Here is an 18797-nt window from a genome sequence, read left to right as displayed (position 1 = left end):
GTATTTTCTTGTAATTTCATGATTGTGCTTTCTGTCCCAGTCTCTAAGACGAAGAGTAAACCGACCAGGATAGATCCCCACGATCTCCGGACATTATTGTTTGCCTTCAGTGTCTTTTATTTTACTGACCCGGTACCTAGGGGCCCTATGCTACCTGCCAACTGCACAGAGTTCTCCAAACAATAAATAGTTATGGGATTGATCCTCCACAACAGCACCCTGCATCATCAAGACATCTGAGCCCCTCATCATCAAACTTTATCTGACCTGAAACTTATTCCTTTATGGTGTTAGAGGTGATTTACTTGTTAATTCCTTTTGATTCAATTCATAATTGCAGGTGTTGATGATTCAGTGTTCCCCCATCCCAGTAGTATCTGAGTTGTCATAGAGAACTCTTGGGGATTGACATGCCTTCTACCTCTGATGATAGATTACAGGCACCACTGTGAGTAGGTGGGGTGTAGATTTCTAGACAGACATCCAACAGAGCTCCCCAAATAATCCTGTCTAATGACCAACTCCATCCACACACATAAAAGGCCAACTTTTCTAACAAAGCCTCCCACCCTTGACTCATCCTACAGCCTGATGCAAGAACTTCAAAGATTCTAACTTTGGCTATAGAATGATTTTTATGGAATAGGAAAAAAGAACATTCTTTATTTAGATGTCAGAGCTGAAAACAGAATGCACAGTGAACTAAGACCTGCCTAAATGTTACCAATGGTGATACTTTGATTATCTTACTCTCAATTGTGATGAGACATGTAAGCCCATATTTTCTATTAGAAGGCAGCTATGCAAAGCTGTGATTTCTTCTCTCTGTGCATATTTGGACCATGTTTATCTTTATATCCTATAATCCAGGCAAAATTACATTCTCATCTTCCAAATCTGTGTCCAAATCCTCATTAGTTTTGGGACTTGACTTAATGCGGTAATTAATGACTGTAACATAAGCGCCCACATCAGAATTAAGCAATGAGGCTTCAGAGAAGTGCTGGAAAATGCCATGGAAACCACGATTCCCTTCTTCCTAGGGCAAGCAAGGTTGGGAGGGTGGGACGTGCTGGCATGCATATATGCCGGTGGCTTCAGCAGGAGCTGAGCTAAGTGGTGCAGAGGGGGCACTTTTGGACAGTGGTCCTCAAAAAAGATGCATCTGAAGGTAGAAGCATTAAAGTCTAGAAAGTGTGTTCTGTACATGACAGACTCTCTTAAAGTGCTGGAAAGCTCTGCTGAGCTCCTGATTGGGTTCCGAAAGACACATACACTCAAGGGCATAATACTGGTTCAAACACAACAGAGTAAGGATTTTACCCTTGTTTGAAGGGAAAAAAAGGGGGTTATGCAATGAAATACATGGCAGGCGGCATGACCACTTTTCCTTGACTGTTTGCCTGATTGGACTAGCAATAGCAACCAGTAGGTTTTTCTCCATTTGGAGGTAACTTTCCACTGCATTAACATTCATTAGAGTTTGCTCTGAAGGTGATGGTGCAAAGAACAGAATACCAAGAAGGTAGCTTAGGGCATCAGGAGCACCACACCTCCTTCCATCATTTACTGTATCCCCTAGGCTCAAAGACCAGCCTCTCTAACTCCATCAGTTTATTATTCTGAGTCTCGGTTTCCTTACTAAAAAATGAGATTGAACCAGGAGATGAGATCAAGTCTGAGGCTCCTTCTAGCTCCGTCATAAGTCTCTAATAAGTCTCAAAATGATCTCCTCTTTCCCAAACCGCAAAATTCCTTCTGGATGAGGAAATAAGAGTGGGTCCTTCATGTCCCTTAGGGTTTGGGAGCCAGCAAGAGGGGATTCTGAATTGTAAGGTGCCTATCTCAAACTACTTTGGGATCTTTGAACCGTTTCCTCCCAAACTGAACATCTGAGGAGAGGAACTGATCTTGGAGTGGGGTAGGGAAGGTTGGACTACCTGTTGTTTAAGAGGCAGCCTTATACTCAACATATAGTTTACACCGTGACAAATACTTAACACTGAGCTCCCTATTGAGAAATTTCCCAATTGCAAATTAGATCATTTGTACCCTCTGATTCAACCAGCAGGAGCATCCATGAGATATTATTTTAGAATGTGTTCATGAATTATGGGTTTATATACTTTCAGACAACTATACAAAGATGGCTGGCTAGGATAATTATTAACTGGATATATAAGACTAAAGGAAATCACCTGGTAGCTTGGAGCCAACAGAGTTCGAGGGCTAGTCTGCCATTATTAATCACCTGACTTTTCCTGTGGCAGGAAGCCAAAGGAAATTCAGAGGTCCTGGTGAACCTGCTCAACTTATGTTGACGTGGGCTTCTGCCTGGTCCACAGTGCTGCTTTTCAAAGGCTCCCTCGATGACGTTAATCCCAAAATAAACACAAATAATATCACCATGGCTCTTATGAAACGCATGAATTACTTTAGTGCATTCTCATAGCACATAATTCAAAGGAAAGACACTCCGTTTTAAAATGGGAAAAAATCGTCTATCCTCAAAGCTCAACAGTCTTTCCAATAAGTCTATCCTTGCTCGTGGCATTTAAAATTACAAACCAACATCTGATACAACATTTATCACTGGACAGTCATTGAAAGACAATTAAGGACATATATAATTATGTCAAGTTCTACAACGTGACACACACTCAGAGCAAGGCCATCCCATATGGGATTGATCATCCCTTTCCAAGGACAACAGAACAAATGTTTATTCGATGTTTCGTTTTAGTGGGGATATTTTGCTAAATATGAATAGTTAGATGAAAGAAAGCAACAAGTGAGCTAAGGGATTAAAGACAACACTAAGGGGGTGGGGCAGATGTCAGTTTTGAAGTTCAGGAGGACTTGGGTTCAAATCCAGTCTTACTAAGTGACCATGAGAAGTCACTTAATTTTTCTTTGATCTGCAGTTTTTCTCAGTCCCTGATAAATGTTCAGTGAATGTCATAATCACCCTGGGTTGGCTGTAGAATAAGGGGAGGGGAGTGGCGAGACAGTTCTCCCCATTCTTCCTAATCCATACACACGGACATTTCCTTACTCAGCACCTGTTACACTCAGACTCCACTCACCTTCCATGAGTCCCAAGCAGATGACTACTCTCTGTGCCTTGGGTTTCCTTCCTTTGGGAGGTATATCGCTCCTAGCAGAAGTGACAGTTGCATCTTTTTTCAGCTAAGGCCTTGGGCCCCCTCTTCAGCTGCTTGTTAAGAGTCAACTAAGGAATTGTGCTTGGTTTCAAAGTGTTATCTAATCAAGAATGGACCATCCTACCATCTGACCAAGACTCCGTTCTTTCTCTCTCCAACCTTTGCCACCAGAAACAGTGGCCAGCAAGTCTCCGCCAGTTACCACAGCAGAAGTCTTAGTGCGGCAAAATACCAGCAAAGTAGCACAATTTTGCTCTCAGCTGTCAGCAGATGAAAAGTTACTTTGGTTTTCTTAAAACCATATCTGCAGTTCACAAGCACTTGTTCTTTTTCTCTTTCACCAAAAGTAAAATAATCCCAAATAAAACACTGCTATACAGTGCTATTCCCTCTTTTTTCACCTCAGTGTCACCATTAAATAGCTGTGAACTGAGGCAATAGAGTGACTGTGGACAAGTCAGTTGTCATTATTTTAATGTGCAGGCTAATAACATTTTATCTTCATGAATATTTGGTTGTATAAATAAATACTAGCTGTGAAATGACTGAAATTTAAAATGTAACTAAACTGTGGGCAGAATTGGTTACATGAATCTTTGATAATTTGAGCTCTCCTTTCTGATGGTGTTCCATTTAGCCCTCTCCCATTCACCACCTTCAAAACATTTTCGTTCAGGAAATATCAAAACATTTGGAAAAGTTTTAGCTGCAGATTTATCAGTCGCTCTCCAAGTTGAATCCAATCCATATTTGGACTTAATTAACACGGGCCCACCATATGTGTGCACAGTTTCTGAAGGGACCAGGCACAGATGGGAGCAGATACTGTATTTCTGTCCTTCCCAGCTAGTAGTGCTCAATGCATATGGGTATTTTCTGTGATGCCTTTATAATGTTTGGTAAACATGGACCTTCCTAGTCAGCCACTGGCATTTTAGTCAGGGGACAGGAGTAGAACACCTGATGAACCAGCAGTGTTGCCATTCATCTCCTGAAAATCCCAAGGTCGACATGGAAAAACAGGTTTTATATTTATTTGGAATTAACTAAGGGGATAGAGTCTAACTGCACAGCTTACGACCAACCTGGGGTTTACTTTCAGCCCTAGACAATATTGAAAAAATGATTTCTCTCTGGTGTCCTAGCCACAGGGTTCTGAGCCCTGTTATCCACCTAGGTTCATCCTTCCGTTTGATACTCTCAGTATCAAAGTCTGCTCTCAGGGATATGGGTAGGGAACCTGAGAATCTATCAACTCACATAGACAAAGGAGGAAATGACTAACGGTACTTAAGACACCATACTCTCCCTAGATTTGCATCTTAATAGTCATGGAAGCCTTTAGCTAAATGTCTATTAGCTCATCATACTTGGCAGCCATGAATTTTCAACCTTTACTTATATAAAAAAGCACAGCCACATTTCATGCCTTGCATGCCTAGCCAAACTTGGACCAATTACTTTTGTCCTCTGTGGATAAAGATCCTTTCGCGGGTACCTTGAGTTTTGATTCAGGATCATCAAATGATTATTGCAAGTCATACTTCCCTGACAGACCCAAAGGGCCCTCTCAGGATCTAGGTCTGGAAGGGTAGGTTATCTGCTCTACCCAATCAGTGTGAGCGCTTATTTAGGCCCCAAGGGAGAATGAAAAGCCTTTTACTTGATTTAGTTCAACTATGTCTGATTTACATAATCTGGAAGGATTCTTTAAATGAGAATTTGAAAACAACTTTAAAAAGTTGAATAATAAATGCAGAACTACTGGGATAGACTCCACTGAAAGAATATATGTATGTACACACACACATATATACACATATATATTAATATCTTAGTAATGTTAAACTACGATCTCCTTCAAGAGAGAAACTTATTTCAAGTGTCTGATAAGCATGAGGCTCAATAAATGCTTGCCAAAAATTGCTAAATGGATGTAGTAGGTTACAGCCCAGGTGGAGTTCTGTTTAACCCGAATCCCTCCCACGAAAGACCTGGAGCTGGTCTTCCTCCACGCTCTGACCTCCTCCCTGCTCAGTACCAGGAGCTTTTGTAAATTTTTAGTTGGGTTCATGCAGTGAATGTTGCAGCCACCACCCCAATTTCCTTTGAAATTTCTCGGCGGCTGATTTTTCTAGTCAGAGACCAGAGACAGCGCCCTGAGTAGAGTTCCACTGTCCACCTTTGCACACTCGTGTGTGTTAATAAGCATCTGGTCTGGGTTCCTCTCTGCTGTACCTTCCACCCCTCTTAGCAGCGTTCCCAGTTTTCTAGCCACACCCACCATATTCTTGGTGCCAATGAACTGACCTTGTTATTACTGCCTTGACCTTACCAGCATGCCACTCCATGGTGACTGAGGCTCGTGATTAAGCCCCCTTGTCTCACTACCCCCGGTCCAATCACTTAGAAGCCTACTTGGGCCTCACTGGCCGGACCTGGTTTCAAGTAGAAAGTCATATTTTCCAAAGAGAGTGCTAGAGCTACTGAAAAATCACAGACCCCTTTCTCAATCCCTTCCTATTTCCCTTTCAAATTTTTCTCCTTTTAGTCCATCACAGGGACAGTACATAAAAGTCCTCCCTTGGGACATGCTGAAGTAGAGCTTCTTAAAATGTGCTCCACAAGACCAGCATCAGTTTACCTGAGCTGCTTCTCAGGAGGGCCTGAGAACCTGCATTCCTACCAAGCCCTTCAGATGACACTTACGTCCACCAGAATTCGAAACCCATGGTGCTAAAGGAGATCTTGATCAGACAACCAGCCTGGTGGGGTCTTTTAATCCAATGACTCCTTTAACTCTTCCCTCCCTCTCCCCATATGTGTGAGTTGTATAAATGATGCACATCTGGGACTTTCCTGGTGGTCCAGTGCTTAAGACTTTGCCTTCTAATGTAGGGGGTGCAGGTTCGATCCCTGGTTGGGGAGCTAAGATCCCACACGCCTCGTGGCCAAAAAACCAAAACATAGAACAGAAACAATATTGTAACAAATTCAATAAAGACTTTAAAAAACGGTCCACATCAAAAAAATCTTTAAAAAAAAATAAATAAGTGATGCACACTTAACTTGACTTCTAACTTGCCCCACGCTAATTTCATTTAAGGTCTAGGTAGGTTAGGAGGACACTCTTGTTCAATACATGATGCATCCTGTCAAATCTCCCTGACGTTAGAATGTCACATGGTTTAGAGATTTCCAGGTACACCTGAGAGGAAAGGGTCAACAGACCTACATTGTACAGTAAGGCTGTCCTTATGTTCTTGGAGAAAGAGTGGATAGCATTCTAGGATGTTGGATGACAAAGCCCTACGGGGGCAACAAATATCTCACCTATATACCCAGACTACCAGAAAGTTCCAATTTTAAGAAGCATTATTATTTGGACTTAAGGCTTTCATCATATTCAAGAGTGGAAATTCACCTATAAGAGGAAATCTTCATGCTGGTCACCGTCACTTACAGTTTAGAATCATAGAAATTTTGAGCAGGATGGGGTCGTGGGTGAGGAATGAGGCCCAGAGATTTAGTTAGGGTCAAATTGCTCTTTCTCTGTAAGCCTGGTCCACCACCCAGGTCCCTAGATCCCCAGTCAATGGTGCTTCTCCTCTGTGAGGTGGCCAGGAGAGGCTGGAGGAGTTTTTAAAAGGAAAAGTCATGGGAAGCCTGGATGCCTGCAGAAAAAATGAAAGGTCTACAACCTATTCTGCTAGCTTCACAGGCAAAAGAGGATGATAACAGATTCTTTTTCTAAGGAGGAAATGTGGTAGAGTGGAAAATAATAAATAAACTTTGACATCAATTAAAGTTGGGTTCAAATCTAACTTTGGTTGCTTACTGGTTTTGTGACTTTGGGAAAACGGCTTAACCTCTCTGAGCTCCACTGTGCTTATCTCAAAGACAGGGAATGCTCTGTGCCTCGTGGGATGGTACTCCATGACTGCAAAATAATGAGAGCACCTGACCTACAGCAGGTGCTCAGAGAATGATGATCAATACTATCGACATCACTTGAATTCTTATCTTTCCTTATTAAGTATTTTGATCCTAAAAGAACACCACAGGTTCTGTCCCCTCTGATATTTCTGTGTACTACTAGGGTTTGCAGTGTGCTACACAGAGTGTGCTAAGCATGGTCTCTGACAGAGGAACAGCAGCAATATACCTGAGACTCTTGCTTTTCCTGAAACACAGAAGCATCCCCTTACCCCTCCTTTCCAAACAAGACAGACTACTATAACCGTCAGAATTCACTCTCTCAAAAGAGGATGTTGGCAATCTTTGCTTTAAGCAGGAAGATCCCTAATGACAATTTGTAATTCCACCTGAAAATTCGTTTTCTCTTCAAGTGGCTTTTTTTCCCTCAAGAATCTTTTGCTGGGAATGGACTTCCACTTCTAATACTGAGTGCCTATGAACGAGTAGTTGCTTTGTGAGTCAAGGAACCTCCTGTCCGCCATGACGTTATAAAGTTAAGTGATCAGTTCGCATGCTTCTAGCAATAGGAGAACAGTCCTGGCCGTGGACCCAGCTACCTGAGCAAGGCTCAAGGACAGGTGGACAGGGCTTCCGGGCTTTCTTTCAGCTTGATTTGCCTTATTTCTAGTTCCCACTAGAAATGCTAGCAACTTACAGAAAGGGCCAGGCCAGCTTTCAGGCTTCTTTTGCCAGTCTGGGAATTTGGCAACACCCCGTGGGCTCAGATGACCCTTCTTCTCTTCTAAATCCTCTGTCCTTTCCCATTTCTGCTGAATAAAAGCCTTACGTTCTCCCACAGAGCTTGAGGACGAAGATTCATTCATTTGCTCAACAAATATTTATTGAATACCTCATCTGTTGAAGGCATTATTTTAGATGGTGAAAAAGAGACAGTTGTAGCCTTTGTGGTTCTTGCATAAGGGAAGAACCTTGCGTAGGAGAGAAATAAGTAAATTTAAAAATATATCTGATTTTAAAAAGTATAACATTAACTCAGTTTACAATGTCTGCATCTATCATTGTTTTAAACTTTAAATAAGGCATAAACCCAAGAGCTGGTTTGATGGCAAGGTGAAATGAATAGGAGAGTAGTAAGGAAGGCGAGGGAGATTTGGGTGGAAGCTGACTTCCTGTGCTTTGTCTTATCCTTTTGCCTTTAAAATCAAAATGTTCACTCAGCCTTCTTACTCTCTATAAAGAAGTAGGGCCTCTATAAGGGAACTTTATTCCTTCCCTTGTGCAAACAGGAGCAGGGGCTCCCTGAATGCATGCATGTCGCCACAGTGACAGTGGGAGATGCGCGACAATGCTTCAGGGAATGAGTTCTTTAAGAAAAGCCAAATGGAAGATGGGTGGCCTCAGCTCACTGCCTTCACACGCAATGGCCTTAATATTTTAGATGGTGAGGAAGAGGAGAGCAAATCTGACATGCTGTAGGCATTGTCTGCTAGCAAAAAATCTGACTTTCAATAAAAATACTTAATTCTGTGAGACCCCCCCCCAAAAAAAGATGGAGAACCAGAGTAAAGGGGATAAAAATAGTTCACATTTTAGTATATGTTGTATGTGTATTATTTGGTGCAATTTCTGCATCTCTGTACAAAATAATATCGTCTCGTTCTTTCCCCCAAACTCATGTTTTTAAATTAAAAGATAGCTTTTAAATAAAGCAGTGGTGGTTACTTTTGAAGGTTCTTGACTGAGAAGAGAGCACATGGGAATGTTCTGGGGTGATGGGAATATTCTAAGTCTGGTCTGGGTGCTTGTTAAACAGGTGGGTATAGATGCAAAAAGGTATCACGCTGTAACTTAAGATTTGTGTATTTTTACTGGGTTTAATATACGCTTCAATGAAAAGGAAAAAAATAAGTAAAAGGCAAGTCTGAGTTTTAGGCCTGCGGATGTGTGGTACACTAGACATCATAAATTATGGGCTCTGTTGGCCATGAAAGAACTGATTAGATCTTTCCAATCGCTTCCCATTTGCTCAGCGGATGACGTGATTTAGCAAAGTGGGGAGCTGTTAACTTGCCTCCTTGTTATTGGCACCCATTGAGTTCCCATACAAAACCTACCTAGAAAGGAAATTAGAAAAATAAATAAGGAAGAAGGGAAATACCCACTGAGTTCTCAGCTAAGACAAAATTCAGAGAGAGTTTCAGGCTCATTGGGAATTTCTCTCAGTGGGGTTTTCCATGGCTGTTAATAGTTTTGACCCCAAGAATTCTGGGTCCCTATAGGATTGTTAGATCTGCCACAAAGGCAGAAATATCATGTCTGAAGCCTCTTCCCCCTAAACAAATGTGAAAAGTTCACAGAAGAATTGTATTCAGCAAACCTATGATTAAGAATACTAAAATTGCGTTGTTTCCCATAGCAAACAAAATACAACTGAATTTCCTGTTGCATGTTTTTAAGCTGTATTCATTTTTGCTATTATTATTTTCTAATTTCTCAAAAGTAAACTTTTCAAAATCATAATGAAATTTCCAGATTTTCTAGTTTTGATTCACTTAAACTATACACATGCCCTCTGATTATTTTTATATGATGGACATATTTTTGTTTGATGTATTTCCTCTTTAAAAAAATAGAAAAGAATAAGTAGATTCTTACTGTGTTAGTAACAGTTTTAAACCCACAGATCCTTTTGAGATTCCCCTCCCTTAATAAAGTGTCAAATTTAAAAAATTTTTTGATTACTAGAGATTTTCATTTTGATTCTTTTACTCTTCCCTTACTTTAAAGAGTTCATGGCATTGATCTCAATAAAATAAAATCTCAAAAAAAAGTCTTTATGCTGGGAAGAAATGTAAATATCTTTAACTATATTTATACTGCTATCTCTAAATGAACTCCACAACTGACAAAAATTATTTTTCCTGTCTAAAATGTTGTTTTAACTCAGAAGTTTAGAACCCAAAACTATTGTTTTTCCTTTAGAAACATGGTATTTGTGTTCTCAGAATAGCTCAGAGAAGGTAGGTAATTTATTTAGCAATGAAATACTGTATGTTTGTGGCAAAATTTTAATAATAATATAATTATAATATAGCAAAACATTATTGAATAAAACATAATTTAATAATTTTACCCTTCAGCTATTGTTTAAAGAAAGGCATGTTTAATTACATAAAGACGGACATCTTAGATTAGCCTACACTTGTCAATATAAATAATGCAGAATGAACAGAGTAAAAAAAAATATGAATCATCCCACCAACCAGAACTATCTGCTCTTAATATAGTGTTGTGTTTACTTCCAATATTGAAAACATATTTACATAATTGAGATTATACTGCACTGTTTTGTATCTTGCTTTTCCCAGTCACTGTTGTATTTTGATGATTTTGAAGACTGTCAGCATGGATTCTTTGTCTAACCTCACTTCAAATCCCAAATCTTTTCTTTCTTTAAAGTAACTGGGCCACTCTTTTTTTAATTTTGTCTTGGCTTGTATAGAAGGTATAACATGAAGCTGAGAAAGGAAAGAGAAGGGAACCAGGAGGGGAGAGCATGACAGAAAGGGAGAGTTTAGGTAATGGTGTAAAAGTCAGAGGGGTCTATGGATAGAAAAGATGTTTGAGAGAAAATGAACAGAAGTTGGAGCAGTGAACTTCAGAATAACAAGGATTCTAGTATTAGAGCTAAATGGCAATAAGCATCATTTGATCCTACCCCATCATTTGGTGAGGATGCGTGTTTATTGAATTTAAGGTCTTGCTTTGGGGACAGAGACAGTTGGAGGCAGTACTTGAAAGGGAACACAGGTCTGCTGATTCTCAACCTTAATTTCCTCCCTTGAATCTCTGAGGTATAGAAAAACTGAAGAGCAAGAGGTGTGTACCATTTCCTTGAGGACTAAAAAAGGAAATAGTAGAAAAGAGGTGGTGGCTTAATCAATATCCTGATAAAAGACTTGATCAGAGCTGGCTGGAGCTTGGAAAGTTAAGGAAAGGGGGAGCACAGTAGTCCCCCCAGGGTGCAGAGAAGAGAAGACTATGTATTTATACAAGCCACCATCCTCAAATGGTTTTGTTTTTTTTAGATCAAGGATTACCCGCTCCAGACTTGTCAAAATTCTAGAATGAATGCTACAATGTACAACTGACCTATCCATGTAGTTAGCAAATGAAAAGATATTGAAGTTTTTGCCCACCTGATGGAAGGAGAACGAATACTTATCACAATCAATTATGCTTATCACATCATTTATTGTCCTTGAAGCAAAGGCCACCTGTCCAATTCTAAAGCAGTACAAACTTTATGCCTTTTGGACATCAGTGTGTGTAAGAAGAGCCCACGGTTCTTGTTACACTATTTCTCAGTGCTCTTCTTGATTCTAGAATAAACTTGAGACCAGTGCCACTGGGGAGATGAGACTCAGAGGCTGGAAGATGGGAAATGGAGAGTAAGGGGTTACAGCAAAATTCTATAGTATTTTAAAAATTTACCAATGACTACTGTTCATTTGAAAATTAGAAAGCATTTTCCTGAGTGAGAGCTGAGACTTCATTACTTGAATCAGTGTCACTCTGCTTAATGCAAAATGTGTTTTTGGTTTGCTTCTCAAGAACCAGACCTCAAAAATTAAAAACTTGTTTTAAAAATTTGTTTTCTCTGCTAAGGCTCACCTTGACCTTATCCTGTCCCATGGACTTGAAGAATTTTCCAATGGATGTCCAGACGTGTACAATGCAGCTGGAGAGTTGTAAGTCACTACTACTGAAATGACCACCTGCTTGTTTTAACCAATGACCTGGTTCTTTCAATGTGCCATTAAGGAGAAAAAACCCGTAAGACTCATTCTCTACGTATTTAACAACTCCCGAGGTCCTTAAGGGAAGGACAAGCAAAAGTGAATGTGTGTGCATGTCTTATATCCAATAGAGAGGAGACCATTTTTCAAGGTAAAATGCCAAATAACTTGCCCTTCCTCAAAAAATGAGCCTGATTTAGTAAGCTTTTCTTTGAAATGAAAATGTCTCCTGGGAAAATTAAGATTATTAGTCATTTAACCTCTATAATGAATCACATTCTAGTCAGAAACTTGTATCTCCTTCTATCTCATGCTTGTATAGACCTTCACCCCAAAGGAATTTTGGCAGGAAGGGCTAATTGATTTGAGGACAAGATGCAGGGGCCTTAGCCAGAGGAGGAAACAAAAATGAGTGGCATGAGATGATAAGGAATAAAGGCATCTCCCTTAGATGGGCAATGGATGTCCAAAGGCCTGGTGAAGGGAATAGGAAAATGCTACTACTTTGTCCCCTTTATGTCATGGCCCTGACGCCACTGAAATCTTTGACATGTGCCGTAAGTTGCTGATGCCTCCAAGGTAATGGGATTTTTAGACAGGAGACATGAAATATTTCCTGGCTTGCTCTGTCAGTTCCTCTGTTTGTAAAATGCAGAGAATAATAAGTGCTACTGACCTACAGGGATGTTAGGAGATTTAATGAGGCAGGGGCAAGAAAATACTTTTAACTTCTTGGTTTAGAAAAATAACAAATGTAAAAAGACATATCAACTATTATTAAAAGAGGCGGTGACAGGGTTTCCTTCTGATCATTTAAAATCACTGTAGACTTCCCTTGAAACTTCCTACAAAAATAAACAAAATAATGAAGCATCTTTGTTTGAAGAAGCTGTCAGGAATAAAATGAGAATTTCTGGTTTATAATAGGCTTTATGTATTCATATTTTCCCTATCGCCCCTTCTCTTGAGAAGACAGTTAAGAAAAACTTTTTCCTACATAATGATTCCTTCTCTGTGACTTCTCTACTGCTCCCAACTCTCCCCTGACTCAACCCAACACTTAGTTTCTCTATAAAACAGAAACCATAGCTGTCATCTGAGGCTCCTCCAAGGCTTAAAAACTCCAATTAGTAAATATGCTTGGCCCTTGCAGGACCTAGGAGTAATGAAATGAAAGAAGCAGTGATGTGTTTACCACTGACTTTGACTGTGAAGGGTGGGAACTGCTCTTTGCTTTTCTACCCTCATATCACGTCCTCCTTCCCCACATCTTTACCTCTTCTGTTTGCCCCCAGCTGGGGTTTCCAGGTGGCTGACAGGGACTATTATTGTAGTGGTCAGCAAGAAGCTGGCCAGACAAGAACAGGGGGTGTTTGGCAAGTTTCTAGTATTTGGTGGAGATACTCAAGAAGGGCTCATGCAGCACTGATGTGGAAGAGACAGGGTTGGCCATTCTCTCTGTGGATCATCAATGCTTATACGAAGTCCCCTTTGTGATTCCTTGCTTGTTCTTATTTTCTGGCTTTGAATGGAAAATATGGCCCAAAGAAAGAGGAAAGTAGATTCCAATTAACTTTGCCATTGATTTCTGGGTAGCTTTGGTGAGTCACTACCTTGCAGTAAACAAGAATAAGTATCTATAAACTTAATAAACTTGCTGAGGTTACTGGCCAGCCAAAACCTCACATAATAACCCCTGTCCTCCTCAATCTCCTTTTAGAGTTCCAATATCACAAATAAAGAAAGAAGGGGGAGAACTGATGCCTGAAAAAAGAGTAGCCTTCATTTCCGGGGTGTAAAAAACCCAGAAGCCCTTGACATAATGACCTAGTTAGCAGGAGCTTGGAGGCTAAGTGCTAACTTCGGTTTACTAAACTGGTAACAGTCTTACTCTGGATGGTTCAAAAGTCATATAACAATATGACTTTATATAACAGAGAATCTGTTTTACTTCATATTAATCATTGTGATGTGTGGGCCCCTTTAGCAAGACACCAGCACAAATGAATATGCTTGATTTGCATATCCCACAGCTTCCTCTTAGGTTACCTGCCTATAGCCTTCCCCGCTTGCTAAAGTAACTGAGGATTGACCATAATGACTTGAACATAAACTTTCTCAAAACAAAGCTAATAGACCCTAGGAGAGGGGCCAAGTTTGCAATGGAAATATTTTAAGCAGGCCTGTGATAAATCCATTCTCTTTTTTTTTTTTTTAAAAACGGAATGCCTTTCATTTGAAATACTAAGACTGGTGCCATGAACTGCATTGTCTTAATGGATATCCACAGACACAGCTCTTTAAAGTAAAGACAATCTTCAAAGGATTTTTGTTTGTTTACTTGTTTGTTCTGCAGAAACATTTAGTGGATAGAGTGGGCAGAAGAAAAATGGACTTTATAAGTTCCATTCTCCCATTACACAGAAAAAACAATCATTCAGACATAGCTTGTTGTCTTCCATTTCTTTGGCTCCAGTGACATGTAGTTGTCATGATGATTGCAGCTCTTTTATTAAAAAATGCTCTTGAATTGATCGAGCATATGTCGCTTTAGATGATGTCCTTGTTTGTTTCTTTACGTGGCTAGACTTTCAAGCTTTCTTGGAAAGATGCATTCAGTTTTTTACTATGATTTGTTTACTGCAGTTGGGTACACAATGAATGACCTGATATTTGAGTGGTTAAGTGATGGTCCAGTTCAAGTTGCTGAAGGATTGACACTGCCTCAGTTCATTTTGAAAGAAGAGAAGGAGCTCGGCTACTGCACAAAGCACTACAACACTGGTAAGTTTCCTTTGAGCTGCTAAACCCAAGTGGGCTCCATCTGCTGCTTGGAGTATATATCCCATCACCTTAATTGCCGCATATTTACCAAGAAAGTGGAGCTATGAGGCACTGTCCTGGGCTTGGGTCAAAATGCCCTCAACACATAAGATGCCTATATCCTTTCGAACAGGTCAGGGAGCCCAACAGATAATTTTTCCAAAAGACGGAGAGAAGGAAAGAGATTTGGGGATCTTTTGCTGCTCTCTTGCTGACCATCTACTATCAAATGAGTCTGAGGAAAAGTGTATGAGACCTTGTAAATGGTGCAGGAAGTGTATGAATTCTCGCCCATTCCCAGCATCCATTCTTGACGTTAGCTCCCCGGGTCAATTTGCACTCTCTGCCTTAGTGGAAGACAGAAATAATAACACAGGTCTTTGCAAACCCAGAAATACAGCTGTTGTACTCTCCAGTCCTATAGACAGCGTGCATGAAAATCAGCTTGCGGGGAGTCAGCTGGCTCTAAAGTCACGCATTGTCTGTGGTGCTGACAGACACATGGGTCAGGGGGAGAATGTGAGGTAGTAGCAACAAGTGGGCATCTGTTGTTCCCCGGAAGATTATGCCCGCCGAGTAAAGCTGATAGCCTTTCCTATGAACATCCTCGTCTATGATGCCACACAGCTGATCAAGGAGAGGCAGTCGAGACATGATGGTTTGTTCAGTGACTGCTCTGGTCCATGAACACTTGTTCCAGAAGTCAACAGTGCTTCCTATGAAATAACTAAAACTGGACTCTAAGGTGTCCTTCCTGGCCAAGAAGAACCCAACCCTACCTCATAATTTGTGTGAGCTAAGCCGAATTACCTTCTGTGTTTCTAACTCCAAGCCAATTAAAGAGGAAGGAAAGTGGGAAGGGGCAGGAACATCGGTCTCTTAATAGTATGTTACAAGTTTTAATATCTTTATATGCACTCTTTTATAGGCAATGCAACACTGTAAACAGATTCTAGGAATATTCTACGTGTCCTCAAGCAATTACCCAGGAGGTTATGAAATTTTTACAGTGACTAGATTATATTCATGGTTTCTACAAATGTATATTTTTCTTTTGCTATTGGTAACACAAAGATAGATACACAATTATCCAAATCCTTTAGGAGCCCCATGTGAACTTTACTACTTAGGAAGGAATGGTTTCAACTATTTCATATTATATGTTATATATTATATGCTGTGTAGTATATGCTACACATATATGTTGTAGGTTATATGTTATATCCTATATATTACATACAATAACCCCACAAAACATGAATATTTTCTTTCCAGTGGATAGTCTAGAAAATTCTGAAGCTCTGTCTAAATAATCAGGCTGCAACAAGCACAGATTTGAAAATTAAATATGCCACATGGTTTTGGTCCAGTGACTCTTTAGATCACTCGTTCTCACACTGTCATTTCCATTACGGGTTGAGTTGGAAAAGAGTTGAATTGGGTGTGTAGTGTCGGCGTTTTGTGCAATCTTTCAAATCCATCGCTAATGCTCCTTTTTAATAAAAATAAAATGGGAGGCTGGAACGGGAAAGATAAATTCAAATTGGATTTTAAATCATCACTTCCTGTTTCCAGGAAAGTTTACCTGCATCGAGGTTAAGTTTCACCTGGAACGCCAGATGGGATATTACTTGATCCAGATGTATATCCCCAGTCTGTTGATAGTCATTTTGTCCTGGGTCTCTTTTTGGATAAACATGGATGCAGCCCCTGCCAGAGTTGCACTGGGCATCACGACAGTCTTAACGATGACCACCCAGAGTTCAGGCTCCAGGGCATCTCTGCCAAAGGTAAGAAATCTCCTCACTTGACAACAAGTGACCTGAGAGGTTTGTCAAAGGTCTTACGGGCTGGAGAATTCTGTGAAGACAGAAATGTTTGCTACCCTGCGGCACTGTTGGAGATGCAAATGCAGTAAGAAGAGAATGGAAAGCTAAGTTTGAGAGTTAGAGCTCTGAGGACATGGGGGATCTTCATAATCAGATCAATTAGGGGAAAGGAGATTCAGGGTTGAGAGAGAAGAGGAATGAGTGGAGGCAGAAACATGTCTCAGGAATTCTAAGAAGCCCTCGAGTACTTTTGACCTCATGTTGTTTATGAGGCATGAAGCTTGCAGGAACTGGAGTAAGACTGATGCAACTTACGTTGTATTGTCAAGTAGTTACTGGGGAAGCTATTGTGATTCACGTGCTCAGTGAAGTCATTTACAGTAACAGAAGAGTGACTTAAGCTCCTGCAAATTTACAGAAAAGCCATATGCGATGAGTATGCATAAGAAATAAAGGTGCAGTATGAGGGTGCGTCAAATCAGACACACGGGTGTTTCCTATGCCTTAATTTACCTTCATGGCTAATAACACTACTATTTTGAGTGACACAGTTACCTAGAGAACAGTGGACTCACTGAAGATGGTGAAAATTCTGGCTACTGTGGCAGGTTGACAGAGAAGTGTGGAGTGGATACTGGGGACAGAAGGACATTTTGTAGCACCCTGAATAAGAAATCATAATGGCTACATAATCTCTTTTTATGTAAGAGCGACCCTCTGCATTTGTAAATATTGGTTAAGCAAGTAATGATAAATGTTCTGCTTGTGAAATGCCCCAGCACCCCAAAATGTGCCTATGTGTATTCCCCCCTTTCACTGAGTACATTGAGCCATTAGCCTCAATTTTCCAGGAATCTGAGTTCAATTAGTATTCAGTATACACTGTCTCATACTGGTTTAGCAGTCCCTCCAAAACTCAGTTCCAGAAAATAACTGAGATGTAATCCCCTATCTTGGCTGGCTTGGGCTTATGTTCAGTTGTGCTGCAACTGACATGACGAGAAATGTTATATAATGCTCCACATTATCTCCTATGTTGGAAGATAAGATGACGTACAGAAGAGGCCTGTGGCTATAATGGAGTGGGGTTGAATAGTGGGAAAATAGTTATACAAATTTTTCAAGTTCCATGCCTCCAAAGATAAACGTTAGATTTTGTATGCTAATAGAGAAAGGAATAGATCTGTCTCCGATACTTTTTTACTTTCTAGAATAACAAATAGTATGAAATACCTGTGTCATATTTCTGTTGCAATACAGAGGTCAAAAATGGTAACAGCTTTTTTTTTCCGCTACATAATCACAAATCGATATTGCCTAATACAAATTCTAATCCCCTCTGTACCTCCTTCCAAACAGGTTCATTTGATTATATCCCGTTATTTATTAGCTACTGCTATCACTGTAATGCCATGACATTAAACACTAGGACACACAAATATATTCTACATTTTACTAGACAGCTAAAGTACTGGTGGCACACTGCAAGCAGATAATGTGAAAACATAAGACATTTAGCCTCCAACTACTCATTGCTGCCAAAAGAATAGTCATTTACTTTCAAAATGAGAGCTTGAGGTTTTTTACAAATTTGTTATTCATTCTTATTAGCCATTGTGATTTTACATGGTCAAAACTATTGTTAAAAAGGAGATCAATCAAGACGGTAGAATAGGAAGACATGGAAGTCACCTCCCCCCATGAACACATCAAAAATATATCTACATATGGAACAATTCTCATTGAAAACTAACTGGAAACTGGCAGAAAGACTCCTGTACAACCAACGCTATAAGAAAGATACATATGGAATTGGGTAGGAAGGGAAGAAAAGCAATCAGGTCAGGACCTATGCCCCTGGGAGGGGACTCAGAGGAAAAGGGAGAACACATGAACAGACGCCCGCCTTGGGGAGTGAGCAGTGAGAACCACAATTGGAAGCCCCAGTCCTGGCATCCTGCACAGGGAAGACAAGCCCCCTTGGCTGCTTGACGGACCACTGGGACTAACAGGAGGGCTGGGGGAAGCCCGGACCCCGCTCCTGAGGAACATGCATGTGCACGAGGGCTTGTGCACTGGCTTGCTCCTGGGGCAGGGCAGAGAGGGTGGTGAGAGGACTGCTCCAGTGGCTGCCAAGTTTCCCACAACTGCCTCGGTGCATGCTCCAACAAAGCTTACTCCACGTCGCAGTGTGGTATGGAATCTAGGGCTGCCACAACCAGAGAAAAAAACTTGGTTGTGGG

At 40.6% G+C, this 18797-nt stretch overlaps 1 protein-coding gene across 2 annotated transcripts in view; it reads left to right on the top strand.

The window, feature by feature from the left end:
- The window catches only part of GLRA2 (glycine receptor alpha 2), a 195876-nt gene that overhangs the window by 56939 nt on the left and 120140 nt on the right, over positions 1-18797 (top strand). For both annotated transcript variants that reach the window (XM_089904770.1, XM_089904769.1), the window contains exons 5-7: positions 11772-11854; positions 14549-14686; positions 16301-16515. In XM_089904770.1, the coding sequence (XP_089760896.1) occupies positions 11772-11854; positions 14549-14686; positions 16301-16515 (436 nt within the window). The remainder of the gene's footprint in view (positions 1-11771; positions 11855-14548; positions 14687-16300; positions 16516-18797) is intronic.

This window comes from Delphinapterus leucas, chromosome X, assembly GCF_059928025.1.
Source record: "Delphinapterus leucas isolate spDelLeu-1000000601 "Yukka" chromosome X, BTC_Dleu_Yukka2, whole genome shotgun sequence".
NCBI classification, from domain to species: Eukaryota; Metazoa; Chordata; class Mammalia; order Artiodactyla; family Monodontidae; genus Delphinapterus; species Delphinapterus leucas.
The sequence above is the reverse complement of the archived record's forward strand: the minus strand, read 5'-3'. Positions and strand labels throughout refer to the sequence as shown.